A 23567-nucleotide genomic window follows, 5' to 3' on the forward strand; every position below is an offset into this window, starting at 1 on the left:
ATGCTAAGAGACAGTCTTCCTTGTCTATTATGGGTTTCCAAGCAGCATGGCACTTATGATATGATATGTTCCATATGAAGAGGGTGTCACTCCACAAAGACAGTAGAGAGTGGACTTAGCCATTTTGCTCCATGGTGCCAATACTTTAGCCTTAATTGCTGATCAAAGAAAAGACATTTAACTGCTGCACCACTCAAGGAAGTTGGTCTATTTTATTTTGTTCTTGTGTATTTCTTTTACTATACAAACTTGGCTGGGTGATTTTTTTCTCTCATTCCTTGTTTTCTATATAGTTATATCCAAAACATCAGGAGGAAAAAAATAGTCACTTCTTAGTAGAGTGGGATTTTGTGTTAGAATATATAGTGACAAAATAAAAGCAAAGGTCAAATGCTCAATGTATCAAGTCTGCTTGTCCACATTGGTGGTTCAAAAAGTACATTTTATTGAATGATTTAAAACATGCTTGTGCCATCTGTTCTCCTGAGGTTTAATACTGTCTGTGATAGAAAAATAATCACCTTAAACAAATTCAAGATATAGGACTCTGCTGTTCATATTGGGGATGACATTGGTAACTCAGATGACCTCACCTCTTTTTTCATGCAGTGACACTATTGATTTCCCTGTATTCAGAAGGAGAAAAACAGAGGCCATCCTTTTTCCTAAGTGGAACACACAGTTCAGGAATTCTGACATTTCTTTTAGAGGAATAAAACAATTAAATAAAGTGTGCACCATATGCTGTGAAGGTGACATTATATAAGATTTGAGTATGATACAAGCTGTCCAGAGACATCTTCATATCAGGTCTACAAGTAATGATCAGATTGTCATTCATATTCCAGAAGCCACATGATCGGTTTAATCTTAGTCTGTTTTGTGCCCAGATTGATAGAGTATGAGAATATCTGTGCAAATGGAATGAGATTACTTCAGGAGGAGTGTTGGTGATCCCCAAATGCCGTAACACTTTGTTTCTGAATCACAAACTACATACTGTTTTACATTAACTGAAAATTTATTTTTGTATTGAAAACCTTCATCCTTCCTCAAAGATACTGTACACTTTGTGAGAATAACAGCTGTTTTATTGTCTTTTTGTGTCTCTTAAAGTTGGGTTTAGTAAGGGAAAATAATGACTAAATGGATTGATTTTTAATAATGCAAACCAGTGGCCCAATGGCAGGCTCTTACCATGTGTAATTCACATATGTCGGTCCACTGTCCCTAACCTGGCCTGTTCCTGTGTGAAGCTCTCTGGCAGGAGAGGGTCAGGGGTGGCTATTGAGCATATTGTGAGGGTTCCTCCTACTGCATTCCTAGGGCTGTTCATGTTTGTCCTCCCCATCAGGCTTCATTGACTGTTACATATATTACATCTGCTTCTTTTATTTTAACTGCAATTAAAACACAAATCTCCCTGAGAGACGATAGAAGTCAGTAGACATCATTATTCTTTGTAAAAAAGTCTCTGGAACAGGTCATTAAATCACCCTGTCTTCTCATCTCCAGGCAAATAGTGCCATTTATCTAAACGCTCTTCCTGGTCACATTGTGTGCTCCTTTGAATTTTCTCTGAATGTCACTCACTCTTCCCCTGGACTGTGCTCCCGTTTACCCATGAAGTCTATAGCTGAATGAACTCGAAGGCCTATATGTTGTCATTTTTCCTTTGTTTTATATTAAGCTAAACTGTAGACACTTGCTGGTGCCCAATTATGTACATGTATTTGGGAGACACTTGCGGGGGTTGAGTCCAGGGCCTAGGGAATGCTAGGCAAGTATTCTACCACTGAGATATACACCCTTACCCAGCTACATTTCAAGGTGTGATGGTATATGGCACTGATCCAGGACTTAGAAGGTGGAGGGAGACGTGAAGCCCAAACTTCGTGGTTGTCATTGGTTACAAAGCAAGCAAGTTTAAAGCTAGCTTGGCCTACATGAGACCCGGTCTTAAATTATATATATTCTATTTAATATATAATATAATAATATAAGACATATATTCTGTTTAATAAAAATATATAATAAAAACACTGAGTGATGAAATAATTAGAGTTTCAAATATAAAGAATTTCACATATTAGACTACATGGCCCAGAATGGAGAACACAATCTCTGTTTAGACAAGGAAAAGGTAATGTAAGTTTTCAGTAGTGAGATCTGTACAGAGATGCGCCTGATGCTCCATGCAGCAGTTGGTTGCTGTGCCAGGCATTGACGCTGTCCTCGCTCCTGGAGCCTTCGCACTGTGGGAGAAAGCAGCACTTCAGTGAATCTCCAACAGGGAGGATCTGTTATGTGAAAAATCCTTAGTCTAGCATTTGACAAGTCCAAGCAAGCTCTTAGTAGACATTTTAGCTACAAAAATTCTTGAGGTGACTGCCCCTGAGTTTATAAGTTGCTGTTGGTCTGGCAAGAGTCAGGAAAGATGTTTAAATTTTCAAAAGCTATTTAAAATTTAGAACTGGCTTCTGTCACTAAATAATTAAGGTAGATGGCATGGTGTGCTAATCAGTACTGATTTAGTCTTAATTTCCATTTTCTATTATTGCCTTTACATTCTCTCTTACCTTAGATTTGGGATTCATTCATCTAATTTAATGGAAAAAAATCTGTGGGTTTGCTAAATCTCAATTGCTTATATTAAATTATCAAGTAACTAACACAGAGATAGTTCATGCACAAAGGAATGGAGCATGGTCCCCCCACACCCCCCATGAAAAAATGATAATGTCTTAGTTTAGGGACTTATAAAATCTCAGTAATGGGTAATTTCTAAGTCATTGAATTTTTCCCCTTTGTGTAAGAGATTTGCTCTCTCACAGTTGTACCTGCTGCATGTTGAAGGCATCTGTTCTATTTCCTTTGTCATGTAAGAAATATTACTCCAAACACTGCATATTCTCACACTTCCTTTCATGCTTTTCTATCCTCTTTATTCCATTTTGAGTCAGTCATCATGGAAAATCCAAAATCCTTGGGTTCATGGCAGTGAGGCGGTCTCCATTCTTGTCCTCCTCACTGAAATCCTGTGGCCATTCCTTGCTGCTTTCTTTCTATAAGGTATCATGCCCCATGTGCTTTACCTAGTGAAGTCCCATCTCACTGCCTCTGGGAGTCAATTCTGTGAAAGCAGGAATACCTGTCTGTATTGTTTGTGTCTGAATTCCTAATCCCCAAAGAAGGAACTTGACAAATGTTTGAGGAATCAGTGAATAAAGCTTAAGTATCATGGGAGCAAATGTTGGAAGGGCACTATTTCTCCCCTATGGCTATCTAAGCCTTCTATGGCAGGGCAGTGTTGTGAACTAAATTCACTTGCCCATGAAACCCACAACCTCACTCATTACCTCTTTTTCCATCGCAAATAACCCAGGAATTGTGTTGAATGAACTTTTGTTAAGAATGACATCCCACAGCTATATGGATTGTATTGAAAGAAGATGCTTTTTGTGTGGTCTAAACATAAGAGGGGATCCGTGTCAGTATTTGTCCAAAGAATCTCCATGAAGATCCCTCTTTCTTCTCTAGATTTGGTCCATCTATTAGTTTATCATGCGTTTTTTCTGTTATCGACCATGTTGCCTTGAGTTGTCAGGATTTGAAGAAATGATGAGTAACATTCTGTGTTTGCTTTTGCACTGCTTTCATCCACATGGCTAAAGCAACTGTGTAAATGTCCACTTCCCAAGTCAGATGATAACAATCATAAGACACATTATGCTTCTAAGAGTGAGAGGAAACATTTAATAACTTCCAGTACAACAGATGTGTACTATCCAGGCATGTACTATCCTCTGTTTTCAAAAGTTGAGAATAAACTATAGGTATGTGTTATAGAATATTAGTTAAAGATGTGTCATATTTGTTTATGCTGTGGAATATTTGTTTAGTGATGCAAAGATGTGTTGCATTCTTTTATGTTGCATTTGTTTAACTCTGAGAAGCTGTGTTACTGTGCTTGTCAAAAACATCTGATTGGTCTAATAAAGAGCTGAATGGCCAATAGCAAGGCAGGCTGGCAGGCAGAAAGAATAAATAGGAGGAGAAATCTGGGGAAAGATCAAGGAGTGAGAGAAGAAAAAGAACAACACTGGGGGCCAGCCACCTAGCCACACAGTCTAACACGGAAAAAGAAGTAAAGAAAAAATACACAGAAATAGAAAAAGGTAAAAGCCGTAGAGGCAAAAGGTAAATGGGCTAATTTAAGAAAAACTGGCTAGAAAAAAAGACAAGCCAAGGCCAGATATTCAAAATAAACAATAAGTCTCCTTGTGTATGATTTATTTGGGAGCTGGGTGGCATGCCCCCCCAAAGAGTAAAGAGTAGAATAAAATAACAGGTATGTATCTTTTTTTTTTCTTTAAACAAACATCTACTGGACACCAGCATTGTACAGAAACATATTTAAACATTGTAGAACCATGTGTATAGCAATCATTAGGCATCATGGAGAATTCAAAGATAAATATGCTGTTAGCCTGCCTACCAGGTATTTTATAGTCCACTCCAGGAAAAAAAAATGATAAACCATTAAAATTACAGTATAAGGAAAAAGTGATGGAATGGGTTTAGTACATGCTTAAGACTATTATTCTTCAAATAGGTTCATGTGCTGCAGCACGTTTCTTCTCCCTCATAATATCAATTGGAATTAGTTCTCTCCTGAAGCATTCAACTGGACATGAAATAAATTATTTATATACATGTATATATTTTTCTTCAATAGACATCACATCATCTACTACTAAGTATACAAAATACATTCTCAGATAATGCTGGCAGGCTGACTAACTGCAGTGGAAGAATGAATTGAGAGATTTTTTTTAAGGGGCAGGGGGAAAAGAGAGCTTTTTAAGAGCCATCTGGCAAACAAATATAGAGTTGTGCTTGCCAAAGACATCACTCTCTGCTCATACAGCTTGTCGACAAAGAATGAACTTACAAGATGATTATTTTTCATCTTGTGCCTCTATAATGATACAAGACATTTGATTATTTGGAAACAAGTTTAAAAGCATTTCAATTCTTTCCACTGGCTCTTACTGTTGGAAATTCATTAACAAATGAACATTGGCAACATTTTGCCTCTTGGCGAATGTTGTGCTTTTTATGTATGAAAGTGTGGGGAGGAGTGTAGGATATCTGTCAAAGGAATCGTGTTCTCAGATCCTGTTGTGTATATTAAACCCATTTGTTTCCACTTCCATACATTCTAAAGCAAAATGTCTCTCCATTTCATGTTTAGATAGCTGGTAGCAAACTAGAAGATCTGAATCATGTGGGCCTGCTTGAAACATTCATGGGAAAGCACTATTTTCTTCAGCATATTGTGTTGCTACTTTAGTTCAGCAGAGACTTCAGATTTATCCATCATAGTGTGTCAAGACTAGACTATTGGCACACAATTCTGCCTCTCTGTTCTTTGTAACTGGAAAATTAAATCACATTACCAGAATTCCCAAGAACTTATTAACATCTAGTATGTTAACATTCCTTACCAGAAGTGGTCCAGTTACCATTCCTTACCAGAAGTGGTCCAGTTACCTCCATCTCTGATGATTCTAATTTGAATAAAAGTTTTCAACTTTTGTGGGGAAAAAATCAAGGGTAATTACCCAACATCATCATTTTGATAGATGCATGATGATGTCCACACTGACACAGTATTTGTTGTTTTTTGTTTTGTTCTGTTCTGTTTGTTTTCCCCCAGTGGGAAATAAAGTGACTTAGATCTTTTTTACTAGTTTAGAAAACAGTGAAACAACTTCCATGGCTGTTAACTCTTTATCTGCACTCGATATTTCTGATTATGACCATTGTGTACAGGACTTTGTGAGGTTTTAAAAGCTCTATTTACAGAATAGATTACCAGAAAATCCCAGTGCCTGACCATAGATGGATGACCATTCATAGAAGATTTGCTAACTAATAATAAAATTTTAGTTCTTAATGCACTTCCAAACACAGCAGGATTCCATGTTTATTGAAATAGTCAATTATCTAGTTGGATAATTTTTATTTATTGAGCTGAAACTGTCAGCAGCAAGGCAGGCATTTATCATTTCATCTAAAGTCCATACATCCTCAGATCCTTGAGAAAAGATATTTGCTTTTGCATTTCAGTGGACCCTTTGGAGAAGAGAATCCTATTTGCTAACAAATGCTAAATATATACTACCCATATGTCTCAGTAGGTAACATTTTTAGCTCTGTAGAGTAGTTGAGAAGCAAGTTAAGGGAAGAGTTGAGTAGGTTTTTGGAACACAAGCATTCTACAGCTTCAGTTGCCTTGTTTAATGTGCCAGGCAAGAAACCATAATACTGACAAAGAAGTGCAATATATACACAAGGCAAAATGTATAATCTAATCTGATGTCTGCACCAAATTAACTGTTATCTCTTACTCTATCGCCTAACATTCATTGTGGCTCAAAATGTGTATCTAAATCCCTTGTGAAAAACAAGTATGCCAGTATTGCTCAAGCTCACATGATTATTATAATTACATGGGCTATTTTATTCCAGTTACGCTCTAGAATCTAAGAAACAGCTGGTCAGTGTTAGCCATCTTCCATTACTGTTGCTGGTATTAATGATGTTTGTGTCTATAGCACTTGAGGCCCAATTATCAATGGTTAGATAGTTTGCTGAGTGGTAGTAGTCCTGGAAAACACAGGGAAGGGGAGGGTATATGGAGAGGGAGGAAGTGTAGGGAAAAAGAATAGATAGGAATCAAATTATAAATGCTGAATGAGGCTTCCGTGGGCTTCCAGCAGTAATTCATGTTAAAAGGCAGGAAGGCATGGACTCTGAATAAAGATATGTTTTGTTTGGGTTTTGGGTTTGGGGTTTTTGTTTGTTTGTTGTTTTGTTTTTTCAACACATAAGGGGTATTAGAAACCCCTCTTTGGATGCATTGACCAGGAAATGTAGATTGCAAAATGAGCAACAGCCTAGAAAGTTGAAGGGAAATCTGTTCTCCAGCTCTCCTTGGTGGGAGGGAATCTGGCCAGCCTACTCTACTCAAGTTACAAACCCTAACAAATTATTGAGTTGATGTTTGTGGCCTGGTATGGGCATGGACAGTGACATCCTGCTGTCCTAAAGAAGTTTCCCTAGATTCTCCAGTTGCCAAATTCAAGCCAGACTAAAAGCCAAATGAATCTTCTTTCGTAAATCCTGCTGTATTCAGAATGTGGTAAATCCTGAGGACTGAAATTGCTACTTGTTGGTGTCTGGGTTAGTTGCTAGGCTGGACATTTCTAGCATCAGAGCTAATATGCTGCAGAAAATTGATGTTTCATGTACTGCTGTGTTATGTTTGCCTTTGTCTGAATGTTCTCAAGAGTTCAGTCTAGTGGTCTGATGAATAGGATTGATGCTGGCCTCCATGCTTGTCACCAATGAATCAGAATGTGCAGAGCCACGTAAAATAGATGGGTCAGCCTCGTTATTCTTAGTAACAGTTTAGCTCTGGTTTTGCTGCAAACCTGTACAGACTAAGGTTCTCATCTCTTGATGAAACTCAGTCCTCTGGGACGTTTTCATTTTCTCAAAGGTTAAGTGTCCAGCTACTCAGTCTAGTCCTACAGCCAGGAAGTTGTTGAAAACAGGAACATTCTGTTTTCCCTACCAGGCTACTTCCTTCATACTGGCTAGAGTTCTCATCGACTCTGGACTCTTGGCAGGTGGAATCTTCACAGTAATCCCTTCTCATCCCCATTTAAGTACAGTTAATCCCCAGGAGTTCCTGCCAGGATTTTGGTAAACCATTGCACAGGTACAGGCGAAACTTCCCTGCTCAGAATTTTACCCCGCGTGAGGACTCGTAATTCCCTTTGGGAGAAATTTTCATGTGAAAATTTTCTGCTACTGTACAAAATTCCTGAATTATCTTGCTTTCTTGCGCTGTTGTTTCTAATATTCTAGAATAGAGGAGGAAGTCCAAAGGCCCCTTTAGACCCAAGAGCTGTGCATTAAACTGTCATTTGTGTCAAGGTTGGCAATCATGAGGTCCCACCCCCATATGATACAATTGGGGATACTGTCCCAGTTATACAATATTGCTCCTCTATAATCCATTTCTTTATAATCTGGTGCTTTCAGCTTAAGAAGGCTACCCTTACCTTTGTAGGCCCTAATAAGAGCTTCACTGTAACAAGGAACTCTGGGCAACCACTCTGGATTATTAAGATTAATTGCCTCATATTTAATGTTATGTACATTTTATCACCTTCATGTGTACATGTGAGCATTTTAAATGTGAGATTTCACATGTCCTGTGCACCCATGTGTATAGAGGCCAGAAATCAACCTCATCTATCATTTCTCATGAGACATCTATTTTGTTTTCTGATTTGGTAAGCATTTCTTATTGGTAAGCATTAAGAAAGAATGCAATTAATGTGAATAAAAAAAGACAAGTGTGTTTATATATTTCTGTGTAATGTGATATGTTAGAATGAGTATGGCTTAATTCTAGTCCCTACAATGTGGAAGTTGAGATAGGTGAATTGCCAGGGTCTATAAATTCATGGCCATCCTGGGCACCAAGAGAGGTACAGCATGTTTTAAATAATCCTATATCATCATATGATTCAGAATATATAAAATAAAATGATTGGATAGAGATATGTATTTTCAAATGAAAAAAGGTCATCTACATTTGTAAACTTTCTGAACTTAAATTGTCTCAACTAGTGTCTGAATTTAGCCGCTCCCATAAGAGCAATGCAACTTTCTTTTGATGTATTTAATCATACTGGTTCCAAGACTCTGTTGTTTTTCTTGAGTACTGTGGATATTGCTCTGTATAAACAAAATGCTGATTGGTCAGTAGCCAGACAGGAAGTCTAGGTGGGACAAGCAGAGAAGAGAATTCTGGGAACAGGAAGGCTGAGTCAGGAGACACTGCCAGCCGCGGCCATGAGTACCAACATGTAAGATACTGGTAAGCCATGAGCCATGTGGCAAGGTATAGATTTATAGAAATGGGTCATTTTAAGATGTAAGAACTAGATAGCTAGAAGCCTGAACCATTAGGCCAAACAATTTAAATAATATAAGAGTCTGTGTATTTATTTTATAAGTGGGCTGTCAGACTCCCGGGGCTTGGCTGGAGCTGGAGAGAAGCTTTCCAGCTACACTTGAGACACAGTCTCACTACATAGCCTTCATTGACCTGGACCTAGATGACTTGGAACACATAGACATCTGCCTGCCTCTGCTTCCTGGGTGCTGAAATTAAAGGTGTGCACCACTCACATCCATGTCTCTTTTTATTTTTTCGAGACAGGGTTTCTCTGTGTAGCTTTGCACCTTTCCTGGAACTCACTCTGTAGGCCAGGCTGGTCTCAAACTCGTAGAGATCCACCTGCCTCTGCCTCCCGAGTGCTGGGATTAAAGGCGTGCACCACCACTGCCTGGCTACATCCATGACTCTTGAGTGAATTTTTTATGTATGGCTGAGAAGACAGTTAAGATGGTTCAGTGGATTAAAGGGCTTGTTGTGAATGACAACCTGAGTTCAAGCCCCACATCTTACTGATAAAATAAAGAACTGACTCCCGATGGTTGGATGTTTTCTGACTTCTATGTGCATGCCTTGCACATATACCCCTCTACAAACATAAACACACATGCCATATATATATATATGAACACACACACATACACACATATGTATTGTACATATACCCACACCATACATACACACACATGCACACACACATCCTCACACATATGCATACACACATGCATATACACATATATACATACCATATACACATACACATATACCATATGTACATACACACATCTTACATGTATACACACACTATACATCCACACACATACACATCATACGTTAACACACATCATAAATATACACACCATACGTGCAAACACATACATTACATACATGCATACATGCACACACTAATAATAAAACTTTTTACAGAATTTTAAATTTGTTTATATATATTCAAATCCTAGGAATTGTTATTCCTGGCACTGTCTTCCATGTCACTCAAGCTAACATCAAACTCATAGTCCTCTACTTCAGCTTCTGAAGGATGGTCTTTCAAGTGTTCACCACCACCCTCAGCATGAAATCATTTTTCAACTGTCAAAATTGTCCAGAACTCTACATAATTGTTGTCTAGAGTCACACACATACGGGAAGAGGAGAATGAAGGGTCTTGAAAGCTGGGGACTTACAAGGCTGTGACTTCATCCTGAGACCGAAGAATTGGGCAGAATTATTTGCAATCCTTTGTAATTTCTCCAACTTGTCTTTCATTGTTTTCAATTAAAGACACTGCTTCTAGTTTTCCCAATAGTTCTTTACCCCCAAAGCAGGGAAAATTGACATTTCTGAATGTTGCTAAATGAAGGGAGTAATTGGTAATCAGTTAGTGTTGTCACACATGTACTTTGGTTTGTAATTTCTCTGCCCTCAAGAGGTGGAGTTCACTGCCATTGTGAATAGTAATTTATGAAGGAGAACCCACAAGGTTTTATCCTGATAATTGGAAAGCCACCATCATCACTTCCATGTGTCCATCCCATTTTCTAAGTCCTAATAGTCGGTTAGGAAGATAGGGCAATAATGGATTCTGCTCTGCCTATCACATGCATGCTTGCTATATAGGCAAACAACAGGTTATTCAACCACTATTACATTAGGTTGTCATCCTCTCAGCCCTCAGATGAAAACAGATTAAAACCTGCTGCCTCCTCTGAGTGGAAACAGGCTTTTGTGGAGCTCCAGAATTTCTCCTTCATCTGCTCAGCCAATAACTGGCTGGAACACAACTCTGATTAGAAACAAGCAACAAGCGTCCGTATCCATGAACAGCAAACAAGGTAGAGCATGTAGCCTCCGAGGGACACTCGTTTACTCATGAAGAAAAGCAGCACCCAGCAACCATAGCAGCATATGGCTGCCATCCATTATCTGACACGCTCTTTCCAGCCTTCCCAGGAATGCTGAGCTGGCCACTAAGATTTGCTTTTACTTCCTGATTTTGGATACAATGAGTCTGCCAACCAGCTGTGAGCACCTCAGCCTGGGGAAGGTGGCTAGATTCCGGAGCGCTTATGTTCATGGATCGCCTTATGCAATCAACAAGCCAATTGATATTAAGCCACAGAGGAGACGGTAACTGCTTTCCTTTCTCAGTTTGTCAGTAAAAGGGTGTTTGCTCCCCTTTGCTAACTGCTCCGGAGATCTGCTGAACTGGGAGGGTCGGGGAGCAGGCTTATTTGTTAAATTCAGCATACTGGGGGAGTTGGGAAAAAATTAACCTGAGAGAAAAGCTGACAAATATTCTTAGTTTAGTTTAGTTTGGCAAAACCTAATCCGGTTTCAAGGTCTGTGGATTTTCAGAATCCGGGAAGTTGTTAATGTCAGTGTTACCACCAGAATCATCCGAGATGATAATTGGAAAGGGGATTTAGCAAAATAACAGACTTGTTTATTAGCAACACTTATTTCCAGATACTCAAGAGGTCAGACTCTCTCCTTAATGGCTACATCCAGTAACAAATGGGTGATACTTCCATGGGAAGCCTACCTCTCCATGTGGTCACTCCACATGAAGAGATCGGTGGATTTTGTTTCCTATCGAGAAGTTGTCATTTCCAGATCTGTTCTGCTAACTCATGTTCCCCACCCCTCCCCAGCCCGCTCCCTCCCAGCCACACAAGCAAACTTGCGCTCTGTGATTTCAAAGTTGAGCTCAGCAGTTTCAGAGCAAGGGGCTGTATGCTAAATGGACCCTTCCTCTTCCCACAGTTTCATTGCAGTGGCGGAAGAGAGGTGTATGTGACTAACATGTCTGGAACTCATCCCTCAGTGCTATTTTAAATAAAATTGTCATTTTATTCAACATTTAACAATGAGCTAGAAGGATTGACCAAAGATGTTGCATTTCCCTGTAAACAGCAGTGCTCCTAATTTTATGAATTCCCAGAATAAAAATTTAAAAAAAAAAAAAAGAACTTCAGAAGGCATTAGATATTACCTCAATTGTCATTGTCTTACCTTTCCCTTGTTGGTTTTCTGATATTATACACACACAGACGTATATGCTTATATGTGTGATTTGGTTGGATTTTACCTTAATATAAATATTATAATGTGAAGGAAGATTTAGGTTGTAACTTGTCCTTAATGGAAATAAATTTTTCTACTTCAGGAAAGATTACTGTTTCCCCAGAATATCAAGTCTTTCCCATTCAGCTCTGGCACTATGTAAATTCATAGTGAGTTGGCACCTATGATCTCCTACCTAAGCTTTATTGCACTAACTGTGTCCCCCAGCAGGGCATGGTCACTGTCAGCTGCCTCTACTGTTGGGCCTCACACAACACCACTACTATTGGGTGAAAACTCAAACCCACAACCAGCTGCCAAAGTCAAATGTCAGTGTATTCAAGTGCCCCACGCCATCTTTTTTTTTTCTTAAAAGTAATCATCTTTTCATTATTTCAGCTTATATTTCATATAAGTGTGTGTGTGTGTGTGTGTGTGTGTGTGTGTGTGTGTGTACACATACTCAGGAAAGTTCAGACTAGTCCCAATTAATTTTGCTTGTTATTTTAATTAAAAAAAACCAATGGGTATTTGTTCAGCAACAAAGATACAATTTAGAATTATAATACTCAATTTAAAAAAGATAGCAACAAAAAAACCTTGATGTATTATCTCTGAATCCACACACACCAGGAATTTGAAAACATTAGGAAACCCTATTTGTTTGGTTGGTTTTCATTGTGTGCTATAGTTTTAAAATTAAACACCACAATGTATTTTGCCAGAAAGTAGTTTTAAAAGCACCTGATAATAATCAATATTTTGTGACCTAGACCTTGGAATTTGACTGAAAAAAAAAATACCAGATCCATCTTTTAGAATCAGTTAAATGCTTTCTTCTTTAGCAGATATCTAATGAAATCTTTCTCTTTCACAACTCTGTCCCATGGGACTGTGATATAAGTCTCTATAGAAAGAAGTAGCTGGGCAGGATGCCTGAGTGAATGAAAGAACATCCAGATTACAATTCTTTTTATTCTGTAGCTAATTTTTCCCAAGTTACAAGGTTTTAAATTTCTGATTACAAAGCAAACATCATGGAGATTTATATTAAAATCTCAAAAATAAAAGAAAAAATTTAAAAGATTCTAGAGAAACTAATATGCCTGAAATGGTGTGGTGTTCCATGGGTTCACCAAAATCAACCTAAGATGATTGGTCACATTTCAGGACGCTTACCTGAACTCATCTACAATTAGTAAACAGCATCTATGCAGTCATGTTTATATAATAGGGCTTGTGTTTTTGGCAAATAGGAAATTTCTTTTCTGACTTAAAAATGTGGGAAGGGAAGGAAAAAAGAATGTGGAAGGAAGCAGGGTGTAAAGAAAGCAAGAAAAAGCTCCCAAGGAAAAGGTGCTCCCAGCAGAGTGGCACATGCTTGTAACCCAGCACTTGGGATGTGGAAGCAGGAGGATCAGGAAATCAAGGCCAACCTTAGCTACATGGGGAATTTGAAGACAAGTTATGCTACATTTGACCCTGTCTCAAAAAAGTAAAAACAGGCAGGGCTGTGGCGGTGCATGCCTTTAACCACAGCACTCAGGAGGCAGAGGCAAGTGGATTTTGATGAGTTTGAGGCCAGTCTGGTCTACAGAGCAAGTTCCAGGACAGCCAGGGATACACAGAGAAACCCTGTCTCAATAAAACCAAATAGATAGATAGATGGATGGATGGATGGATGGATGGATGGATGGATGGATGGATAGTAAAAATGCCAGATGTGAGAGTTTACTCATATAATTCCAGTACTTGGGAGGCTGAGACAGGAGGATTGCAAGGATTTTGAGGTCAGCCTGGACTCCATGATGTGTTGGAGGCCATCCATGACTAAATAATAAGACCCCATCTCACAAGAAAAAGGAGAGAGGTAAAGAGAGGAAGGGGGAGAGGGAGAGAGCCAGAGGGAGGGGGAGAGAAATAAAAACACCCATATGTTATTTCACTCTACCCATGAAGCATCATATTGAGTTGATAAAAAGAAATCTGGCTTTTTAGTGAAACCCATGGTGGGAGTGAAGTAGTGAATCTAATATAGAAATTCACAATACAGTTCCATGTAAATCCAGGTATATCCCATTAAATAGGGCTTACTGAAAGAAAGGTGTATTAAAACACAGAACAATCATGTCCACCTCAACAGTCAGCTACATGAGAGGTACAGTCACATGGTCACTCAATAGTTACCATTTTTATCTCAAGTGGCAATGAAGACATTAGCCAAGCAGCTAAAACACTAAATCTTAATTAAGCTCGGTGTTGAAGAGAATGACAGCTCTGCCATCTGGAATTACCCTGATTTGCTGCATTTGTCATTGCTGAAATATTTAAGCTTTTCATTATAGTCTCCATAAACTCTAGAGCACTGTATTTGTAACTGACAAAAATAGAACTTTTTAAAAACTTATGAAATTTTGTTATTTCAGTTTTAATACATAGGGATAAGAAGATCAGTTATCTTGGATCATCTTCCCCTGGAGTATTTATATTTGTGAGATTTTCCCCATCCGCACTGGCATGTCAATTGGTTTTGTCCATTATTGAACTCTTGCATAGGTAACAATGTTGTTGAGATTTCTTGGGTACTGCTTTTGTGGGCACACAATCTCCTGACCCTCTGGTTCTTATCACCTCTTCCATGATGCTCCCTGAGCCTCAGGTGTACAGGTTGTATTGTAAATGTGTCAGCTGGGGCTGAGTATCCCAAGGTCAGTTGTCTTCTGCATTTTTATCAGCTGTGGATATTTATAATAGACTATATCCACTGCAAAAAGAAACTTCTTTGGTAAGAGATAAGAGCTGTACTTACTTGACTAAGGATAAGTAGTTACAATACAGTTAGACATTATACTAATTTAGGAAAGTGTCATTAGTAGGTTCTCATCTAATCCATGGGTAGTTAGGTAGGTTCATAATATCAGGACTGAATCCCTGTCTATTGAGCAAGACTTAAGTCCAATTACACAGCTGTTGACTATCCCCAGGAAGTAAATGCCACTATTGCCCCTTTGGTGATGTCTTGCTGTGCTGCTGACCATTGTGTTGGTTTGTAGGCATCACAGTTGGGTAGGACTATTGATTGTTCTTCTCTCTTGGCCGTTTACATAGCCATGCTAAGAGTCTCAGAAAGGAGACTTCCTGGTCTGTTCCAGCTCAATTCCTCCAAGTTTCATGTCCAAAGTATGTGGTATATGTGGTATCTTCAGCAATAGGGACTTATCTTCAAATTCTAGGAAATAGCCAAGAGCAGTTTCATTACACTATAATGTTTTGAGGATCTCTTGGACTCCCCCAACCAACAACTCAAAAGGAAGTTTCTCATGCCTGGTACTAGAGTTTTGGTTAGATAGTCTATGTCTCTTGAGGGGAGCATTATCACTCCAGCTGATGTAATTTCATTTAGAAATGTATATACTCCCTACATTATACACCAAAAGAAAACATCTACACATTGTAAACAACAAATCTTCACCAATCAGAAATTTAATTTAGACTCTATAACTTCTCTGACAACAGATCAACCTTTGATCACCGTTTCCTTCTGTGTAGTACTTTTGTGAGTGGGGAGCATTAAATTAATTATGTGTCTGCCTCATTCTTCTTAAGTGGAATCACTTCATTCCCCTCCAACCCAAGGAAATTTTGACAGTCTAGGAACATATTTGTTTACCATGACTTAGGGTGTGATTGCTTGGTTAGTTATATCGAGTATAAAAAGACAGGACTGTCTTGTGATAACCAGACAAGCTTCCTACAGTAAATAAATACTGAGCTATCAACAAGCTGAACTGGGTGTGCCTCAGAGTGCTCTGAAGACCTGTACCTACATCAAGATAATTAATATATTTTATGAATTCATAAATGCAGCCCTTCTCATCTTTTGTGTGATTATCATGAAATCATTGATTTCTTATTCTGGATAAAAAATGGAAAATGACACTGGTTTTCCAATAGTCTAAAATATTCAGGAATCTGAGCTGTCTTGTCTTTGGGTTCATCTAAGTTAGCAGCTTTATTGCATTTCCAGGGCCTGCTGTTCCTTCAGTAGAGGTTCTACTAAGATCTCATTAAAGAAAGCTGGATAAATGATCTAATACACAGTGTAGCTCTAGGCTAGGTGCCAGACAGTGAGCCACCTTTCAAAGAGAAGTGAAAAATGTTAGGCAAAATTGTGCAGGAGATAATAGAGATTAAACTGTACAATGTGTGTGTAGCTTGGCTGAAATCTTGACACCTGTTCCCATGTCTGGATGTATGGTCCTCAGAACTGTGACCATGTGAGCCATGTGGGTTTTCATCATGACCAGTTCACTCTAACAGGAAGAGGAGGGAACCTTCAAGAGACAAGAGCAGAGTCTTTCTTTGATGAATGACCCTTCTTTTCTCTTTAAGTAAAACTTCTGAAAACCACTGGAGTTCTTTCCAGTCCTTCCTATATGGGGATGTAAGTTATTGGTGGAAACCATTTCATTTAAAAGACACATCTCTAGTTTCTCATTCTGTCCTCCCTGTTCAAGCTGAGTATCCAACTGCTTAGTACCAAACAGTCCCTAGCAGTTTCAGACTCCATCTATTTGTAACTAAAATCTCCCAGGGACATTAACTATTTCATATGCCCTCACTCATCCATGCCACAGACTCTGGAGGCCTCCAAGGTGCTTCCTATCCTCAGCTTCACCACCCTCCCACTCACCACCACTCAGCCTCTCTTGCCATTGCCTCTCCTATTGCGGCCATCCATGCTGCGTCACATCCTCATCCTCTCTTGCCTGAAAGATGGGTAGGTATATAACTGATTCCCTTGTCAGCATCTCTTCCCTAGCTATAACCCACAGATTCATTCTCTAAAACACTGTCATGATGCTCCTATGTTTGTACATAGCATGCTCAAAACAACCAGAATATAGTCTCCTAGAATTCTTTTGTAAATTGCCTTGGTCATTGATACACACCCTGCACTCTAAGTGTAAGGAACTACTTGCTGTTGCCATTTATTTTTGGCCTACAGCTTCCTTCTCCTTGTCTTTTTTTTTTTTTAATGTAGTTCATGCTACAAACCATTTCCATTAGAACTTTTCCTACATTCCAATTTTGAAATTGAGGTACTACTTTTAGTTAACTTTTTTTTTTTCTTATATGGCTACTATAGCACTACCATAATGAATCTCAATATGTGTTTATATTCTGTCCTTTCAATTTAAGATTAGTATGATGGAAACTGTTGTTTTAGGAAGATGGATGTGGCAAGAGTACACAGCATAAGTTGGAATGGAAAAGATCCCTAGAAACAAGCAATGTGAAATCCTAATGAGTACTCCATTAAAATAAGAATGCAAAGCCAGGTATTTGATCGAAATTTTGAGAATTGCTAAAAAAACAAAACAAAACAAAACAAACAAACAAACAAAAAAAACAGGGTCCCCAACACACACACACACACACACACACACACACACACACACACACACACACGCACACCTTAACACAGTTACTCTAGGGATGATGTGGCCTGAGGATGAGTAATGACATGGTACACTGTACCTCTGTAAATGAAGCCATAATACAAAAGTTCAGCTAAAGGATCTGATGTTTTGATAAAGGATGGAGGAAAAGAAAAACAGAAAATGGAATGTGTAGGCAGAAGGTATTGCTCTCCTAAAATAACTGAATTATTCAAGCATTTCATTTTGGAGAGGCATTAGGTGATAATCTGATTTATTGATGTCTTCATCAGAACTATAATTTAAAGCATATTCTTTGTGTACTGCCCAATTGTTTCAGTGTTTTAAAGTATATAGTATATTTTTCAACCGAAGTTAAAAGAGAGGTCAAATTTCTAGTCTATTCTTAATGACTGAGGATTAATAACAAATCATAAATGGCAACCTTTGTACCACTTCCACTCAGCATTCACCCATCACCTGGCTGCATAGAGTCTGCATGGCTAAGAGCAGAGCAATAGGCCAGGAGAGATTGCCTAGAATGCCTGTTAGCAGCAGTATTGGAAGGAAAGTCTACATAAAAATGACCTTCCCATGTTAAACCAATTAGATGCTAATTTACTTAACCTCTTTTAAAACTTTAAGTTTTCCATACCTTTGCCTCTATATCAGACAAAATTATTACATGAAGTTGAACTATAAAAGGAAGAGTCTGCTGTCACCCTTCCTTTGCCTACTGGGATAAATGTATTCAAAGCTACCATAGCGCCTCACTGGAGGTAAAGGTAAACAGAAACATGCTAATTCCATGCCAACTCCATTTCTATATGTGAATGTATATTTTTAGGAAGCTTCTACAATAGTAAGTTTTCATATGACTTTGTCAAAGGTCTTTACTCTTAATTATCCCACTTCATACTCCCTCTATCTCCCCTCCCTCCCCACATACCGTTTAATACCTCACATCCCATTTTTCCCCTTTCCCTCTTTGTACCACTTGGGTTTCACCTTTATTCTCTCAAAATGCCTCCATGACCCCTTACTAAGTTTCATGACTTCCTAGGGTATTCCAGATGAAACACACATGTGACATAGCAAAACACTCAAAGTTAGCATCCACATATGACAAAGAATGTCTGACATTTGTCTATCTGGGCTTGGGTTACCTTATCCATGGTGATTATTGATAGTTCCATTCATTTACTTATGAATTTCATTCCATTTTTCTTTATAAGGGAATAATGGTATACAGTGTATATACACCATGTTTTCATTATCCATTCAACAGTGCCAAGTTCACCAATGAACATAGATGAGCAAACATCTCTGTGGTAAGATTTAGAGTCTTAGAGAATAGGCCCAGGAGTGATATAGTTAAGATCAGATGGTACATCTATTTCTGGCTTTTGGGGGGAGCCTCTATGCTGATTTTCATAGTGGATACACCAGTCTGCACTCCTACCAGCAATGTACAGGATTCCTCTCTCTATGTCCATGCCATATTTTTTTCTAGTCTTACCCATGATTACTGGGTTGCAATGAAATCTCAGAGCAGTTTTAATTTGCATTTACCTGATGGAGTTTAATAGAGTTACTCTATAATGGGAGGACAGAGCCTCTTGCAGACAAAATAGACTATTAAAAAAATCCAAGTACCAGCAATGGGTTATCTCCTTTCCGTTATTGGTCAGTAGGATCACCCACAAGCCCCAAACATTGCAAGCTATTATTATGGCTCTGAGTTACTCTCCAGAACTTAGTGGTAAGATCCTATTCCTGAAGATACCACATACTTGAGTCATAAGACTGAAAAGAACAATCTGGTACATACCTTAAAGCCTTCACTCAGTTAGCTAGCTTTCATAGTGATGGAAAGTGCTATGCACACTACTGGGGGAAAAATAAACAACATTCTCAGTCAACTGTGAACCGTGCCAGCTATAAAATTCACTGCCCTAGCAAGATATGTCCATTGGGGTGATAGTGACACAAACGTTATGGAAGTAATTAATCACTTTCTGATTGAATTTACAGCCCACTCTATAAGAAATAACTTAGAACTGGTACTATAAACTGAGCTGTAGACTCATAATTGGCTAGGTTTTATGCCTCAGAGAGGAACCTAATACTATCATTCTGCTAAATGAACATAGTAGTCAACTACCCCCTGAATTCTTGTCACTATACCCATAGATTGCTGTGACTCTGAACACTCATCAGAAAACTCTTTTTTGAAGTAGGTGAGGATTAATACAGTAACCCACAACTAGTCAATATGAAAAGAATAAAATAACTAGCTTTGTGCTCGGCTCTAAATGGGATATCCCTGTCATATATTCTTCCCACTGACTTTAGAATGTCATAGAAGTAGGGGCACAAAGACTGTAAGAGCCAGAGACAGTCGATGTCTACTGTTAAACAGTGTTTTTCAGGCAGGGTAGGGCCATTGCACATGAGAACTCACAGTGCTTGTGACTATATTTACAACACCTGGACCAGACCAAGCTAGTTATAACCCCAGCGTGGATAAGGGATTGGGGGGAGGGGCCCATGCAGCCCCACCCCTAGCTGAGGAGCTATTGCTAATTGATGGTTGTTGGGAGAATGAACAGTTTTCTTCAAGGGTATAGCCATTGAGAAGCAGCTAGTGCTACGGTACATGGCCCTACACCCATGAATACACAGGTAGCACTAAGTGGACTCAGTGGGTTTGTGGTTTTTTTGTTGTTTTGTTTTTAAGATGGGTGGGAAAAGTATTGTTGACGGGATAGAAGATAAATAAGAGTGGAGGGAATAGGGGCAGATTTGATCAAATTATAGGCATGTATGGAATCCTCAAAAAAAAAAAAAAAAAAGTAGGGCTGGAGAGATGGCTCAGGGGTTAAGAGCACTGACTGCTCTTCCAGAGGTCCTGAGTTCAATTCCCAGCAACCACATGGTGGCTCACAACCATCTGTAATGAGATCTGGTGCCCTCTTCTGGCCTGCAGTCATACATGCTGTATACATAATAATAATAAATAAATAAATCTTTAAAAAAATATTTTAAAAAATACGAAGTAAATAATGAACAGTGGGCAATAATTCTGCTGATAGCCTCTGAAACTGGAGGTATGGAGTTGGACTAGATACTGTCTTTTGTGTGACCCTAAGAGAAAAGTTGATCTGTCAAGGGAGATGGTTTTGCCAATGGTGACAAGGAGAAGGACCCCAAAGAGAAAGAATGTATAGAGGGGGGTATTATAGGACAGTTAATACCTTCCTATAATTCAGAGAAGATGGAATGTGTTCTGAACATGAAAAGACAGTCAGGGCTTCCTTCACAGGGCTCTCAAGGGCAGTGATAGTACTCATCTCCAGGCCTCATGGTCCCTGGGGAGACATTCCCCAAATACTCAGACTAGGCGAGGTGCCTATTTATATCCTCTTTGGGGGATGTGGGGCAGTTCTCACTATTGTATTAGCATATGCCTGTATTTTGCGGCTCTTAATCTCTTCCCACATTCAATCATGGGACCCTGAGAAGAGAGGCTAAATCTGCACTCTCCAACCACATTTTACCCCATACTTCATAAAGGGCCTGAGACATAGCAGCCAACCAACAGATTCCTAGGTTTTTGTTTCCTAGTTAGGAATGCAAAAATAATCCAGAGAGGTAAATAAATCTATATTCTTTTGGAGATATTTATTAAATTCACAATGAATTTGCTTGATCATTTTATAGTTAAAAACTTCAAAATTCTCTTGAAATTTCCTGAAATCTAATCTTATAATTCTATGGGAGTTTACAGGAATGCAGCTCATGGCACATGGCCGGCAGTTTCCTACAATCCATGGGGGATAGTAGGAGGATGTGGCATTTAGTTATTGATTTTTTTTTATTTCTGGCAAAAGTTGGAAATGCATATATACACAGAGAAATCTCAGATCTGTAGGACAATAAAACATTATTCAGCTGATAAGTACGACATACATATAGTTTTCCTAAGCTTGAAATTACCTCTTTGCCCCCACGCCTCCGAAAAACTGAAATATGTGGTTTAGTGTCTCCTGGGATTTCAGAACACTGTATGCTGCTGTCCCGTAGAAGATGTGACACTCAGTTACCATGGTAATCTGTTCTGATTATAGCAAGAATATTATGAATGCCACCCATTTTCTACTCTCCGAGAGTTTCTAGGTTTTTTTTTTTTTTCCTCTTGCCTTTTTGAGTGTCGGGGTTCCAGGGGCCATGACAGGAAGAGTAGCATTCCAATTCTCTGTGTCTGTTCCTGTAATAGGATTCAGCTCTCCCTTCAAGGGAGTTCTTGGGCATTTTGCCTTGCAGGAGATTTTGCTGACACTCAGTTTTTCTCCTTGTTGGTCAAATCTTCTCTCCAGGGGAAAATGCTTTATGCATCCTGAGGCTGATAGATCCCTTAATGTTATGTGCTGAGGCCCAAGGAAGCAGGTCATCTCAACCTTGAGATGGCCCTTGTCTGACTCCACTATGCACTTAAAATAACCTCAAAATGGAATAGGAGGGTGACAGTTGACCTTCACATCGCTGGCAGTTTTTAAAGCTAAATTGACGTTCTGACTCTGCCACTCTAGGCTGTCTGTGTCAGTCTAGAATTTAACTTACTATGAAGGTGATTAGAGCTAAGTCATTCAGAGAATAATGAGGTTTCTAAGACCCATTAATCTTTCTAGGCTGTTAAGGGATTTTATATATGCTGTGACAAAGGAGGCCCTAACTGGCCCTGTGAAAGGACAATTCATTAGACTGACACCACCATCCATGCACTTAAGAATGCAAATTCAAGCGCATATTTTAGGCAAGTTAGGGGGACAGAGCATAGAAATTTGCATAGAGCAACTGTACTTCCCTCACCTGCCTTTCCTTGTGGTGGCTCTACACTCACTCCTAAGCATGAAGTACAAAATGTGAATCAGCAGCTCTTCACATCTGAGTTCCCATTTGGTCTGTCATAGGGCCAGCACTAAGCCGTGTAGTCTGATGACTTAAGTGGCTGTCTATGGTAAGATACACTATTCTATATTTACATCTAAATATGACCCACCAATAAACTTTTTAGTAATCTACCATCAAAACAGACACTTTTAAAAATTCAATTTAAGATGGCATTCTTATTGTGACAGTGAATGTAATTCAGCTCATTCACAAAGTTTAAGCTATTATGATTGTATGCACTTCTAGGAAGTGTGGTCTTCTACAAAAGCTCTGTGTGCAGGAGAACTCCACTGTATAACTCACCTTAGCTACATTTCTGCCAACCATTCAGCCCCATCACACACAGAAAATTATAAGAATAAAAATGAGGATCCCACTCTAAAGAGAAATGGAAAATACTAAGTATCTACTACAAGATCCAGATGCCAGTATGTTCATTCATGTTTTCTTTCCCTTAGGCATTTACTTGTTCAACAAAAATGTACCTAACAGGACCTGAGGTCAAAGATCTCTGTTAAGAATGCAAAACTGAGAAATACATATCCTCTACTCTCTTGTCCCACCTATACTTCCTGCCTGGCCACTGGCCAATCAGAACTTTATTTACACAGAGCGATATCCACAGCATAAACCTTTAAAAAGTATAACTACATAGACAAAAAAAAATAGAAGAAAGAATTAAATTATAACCACATAAGGATTTTCATAATCTTCTAGGAGCACACAGAGTCAAAGTCATCCCTTGAGTTCCTCACAATAGATGTAGTGAGTTACATTGTGAGAAAAGATGAAGCAGTCTTCTGAGAAGTACTGGCCTTGTTGCAACGTAGATTTTCATCTATTATCTATTTGTCGTCAGCATCAACTAATGTAAAACTTAGGTTATGGGGATCCGTAAATCATGTTCCAGGATATAAGGTTAGTTAAGGGCTAGACCTGGGGCCAGTTTGTTGTTCTGTGAATTTTGTTTTCTGTATTACTTTAAGCACCAGGAAGAAGCAGAAGCCATTGTTTTTGTAGTTCTGAGAAAGTTTTGACTTCTAACCGGGGGTATTGTCAAATGC

At 38.9% G+C, this 23567-nt stretch overlaps 1 protein-coding gene across 5 annotated transcripts in view; it reads left to right on the top strand.

The window, feature by feature from the left end:
• The window catches only part of Pde4d (phosphodiesterase 4D), a 1081007-nt gene that overhangs the window by 699354 nt on the left and 358086 nt on the right, over positions 1-23567 (top strand). Inside the window, exon 1 of one of the 5 annotated variants that reach the window (XM_036206760.1) lies at positions 11047-11173. The exons of the other annotated variants lie outside the window; for them this stretch is intronic. Coding sequence (XP_036062653.1) covers positions 11049-11173 — 125 coding nt within the window. The 5' untranslated portion in view covers positions 11047-11048. Of the gene's footprint in view, positions 1-11046; positions 11174-23567 lie in introns of those variants that run through there. 5 annotated transcript variants of the gene reach the window in all.

The sequence above is a fragment of the Onychomys torridus genome, chromosome 15 (genome assembly GCF_903995425.1).
Source record: "Onychomys torridus chromosome 15, mOncTor1.1, whole genome shotgun sequence".
NCBI classification, from domain to species: domain Eukaryota; kingdom Metazoa; phylum Chordata; class Mammalia; order Rodentia; family Cricetidae; genus Onychomys; species Onychomys torridus.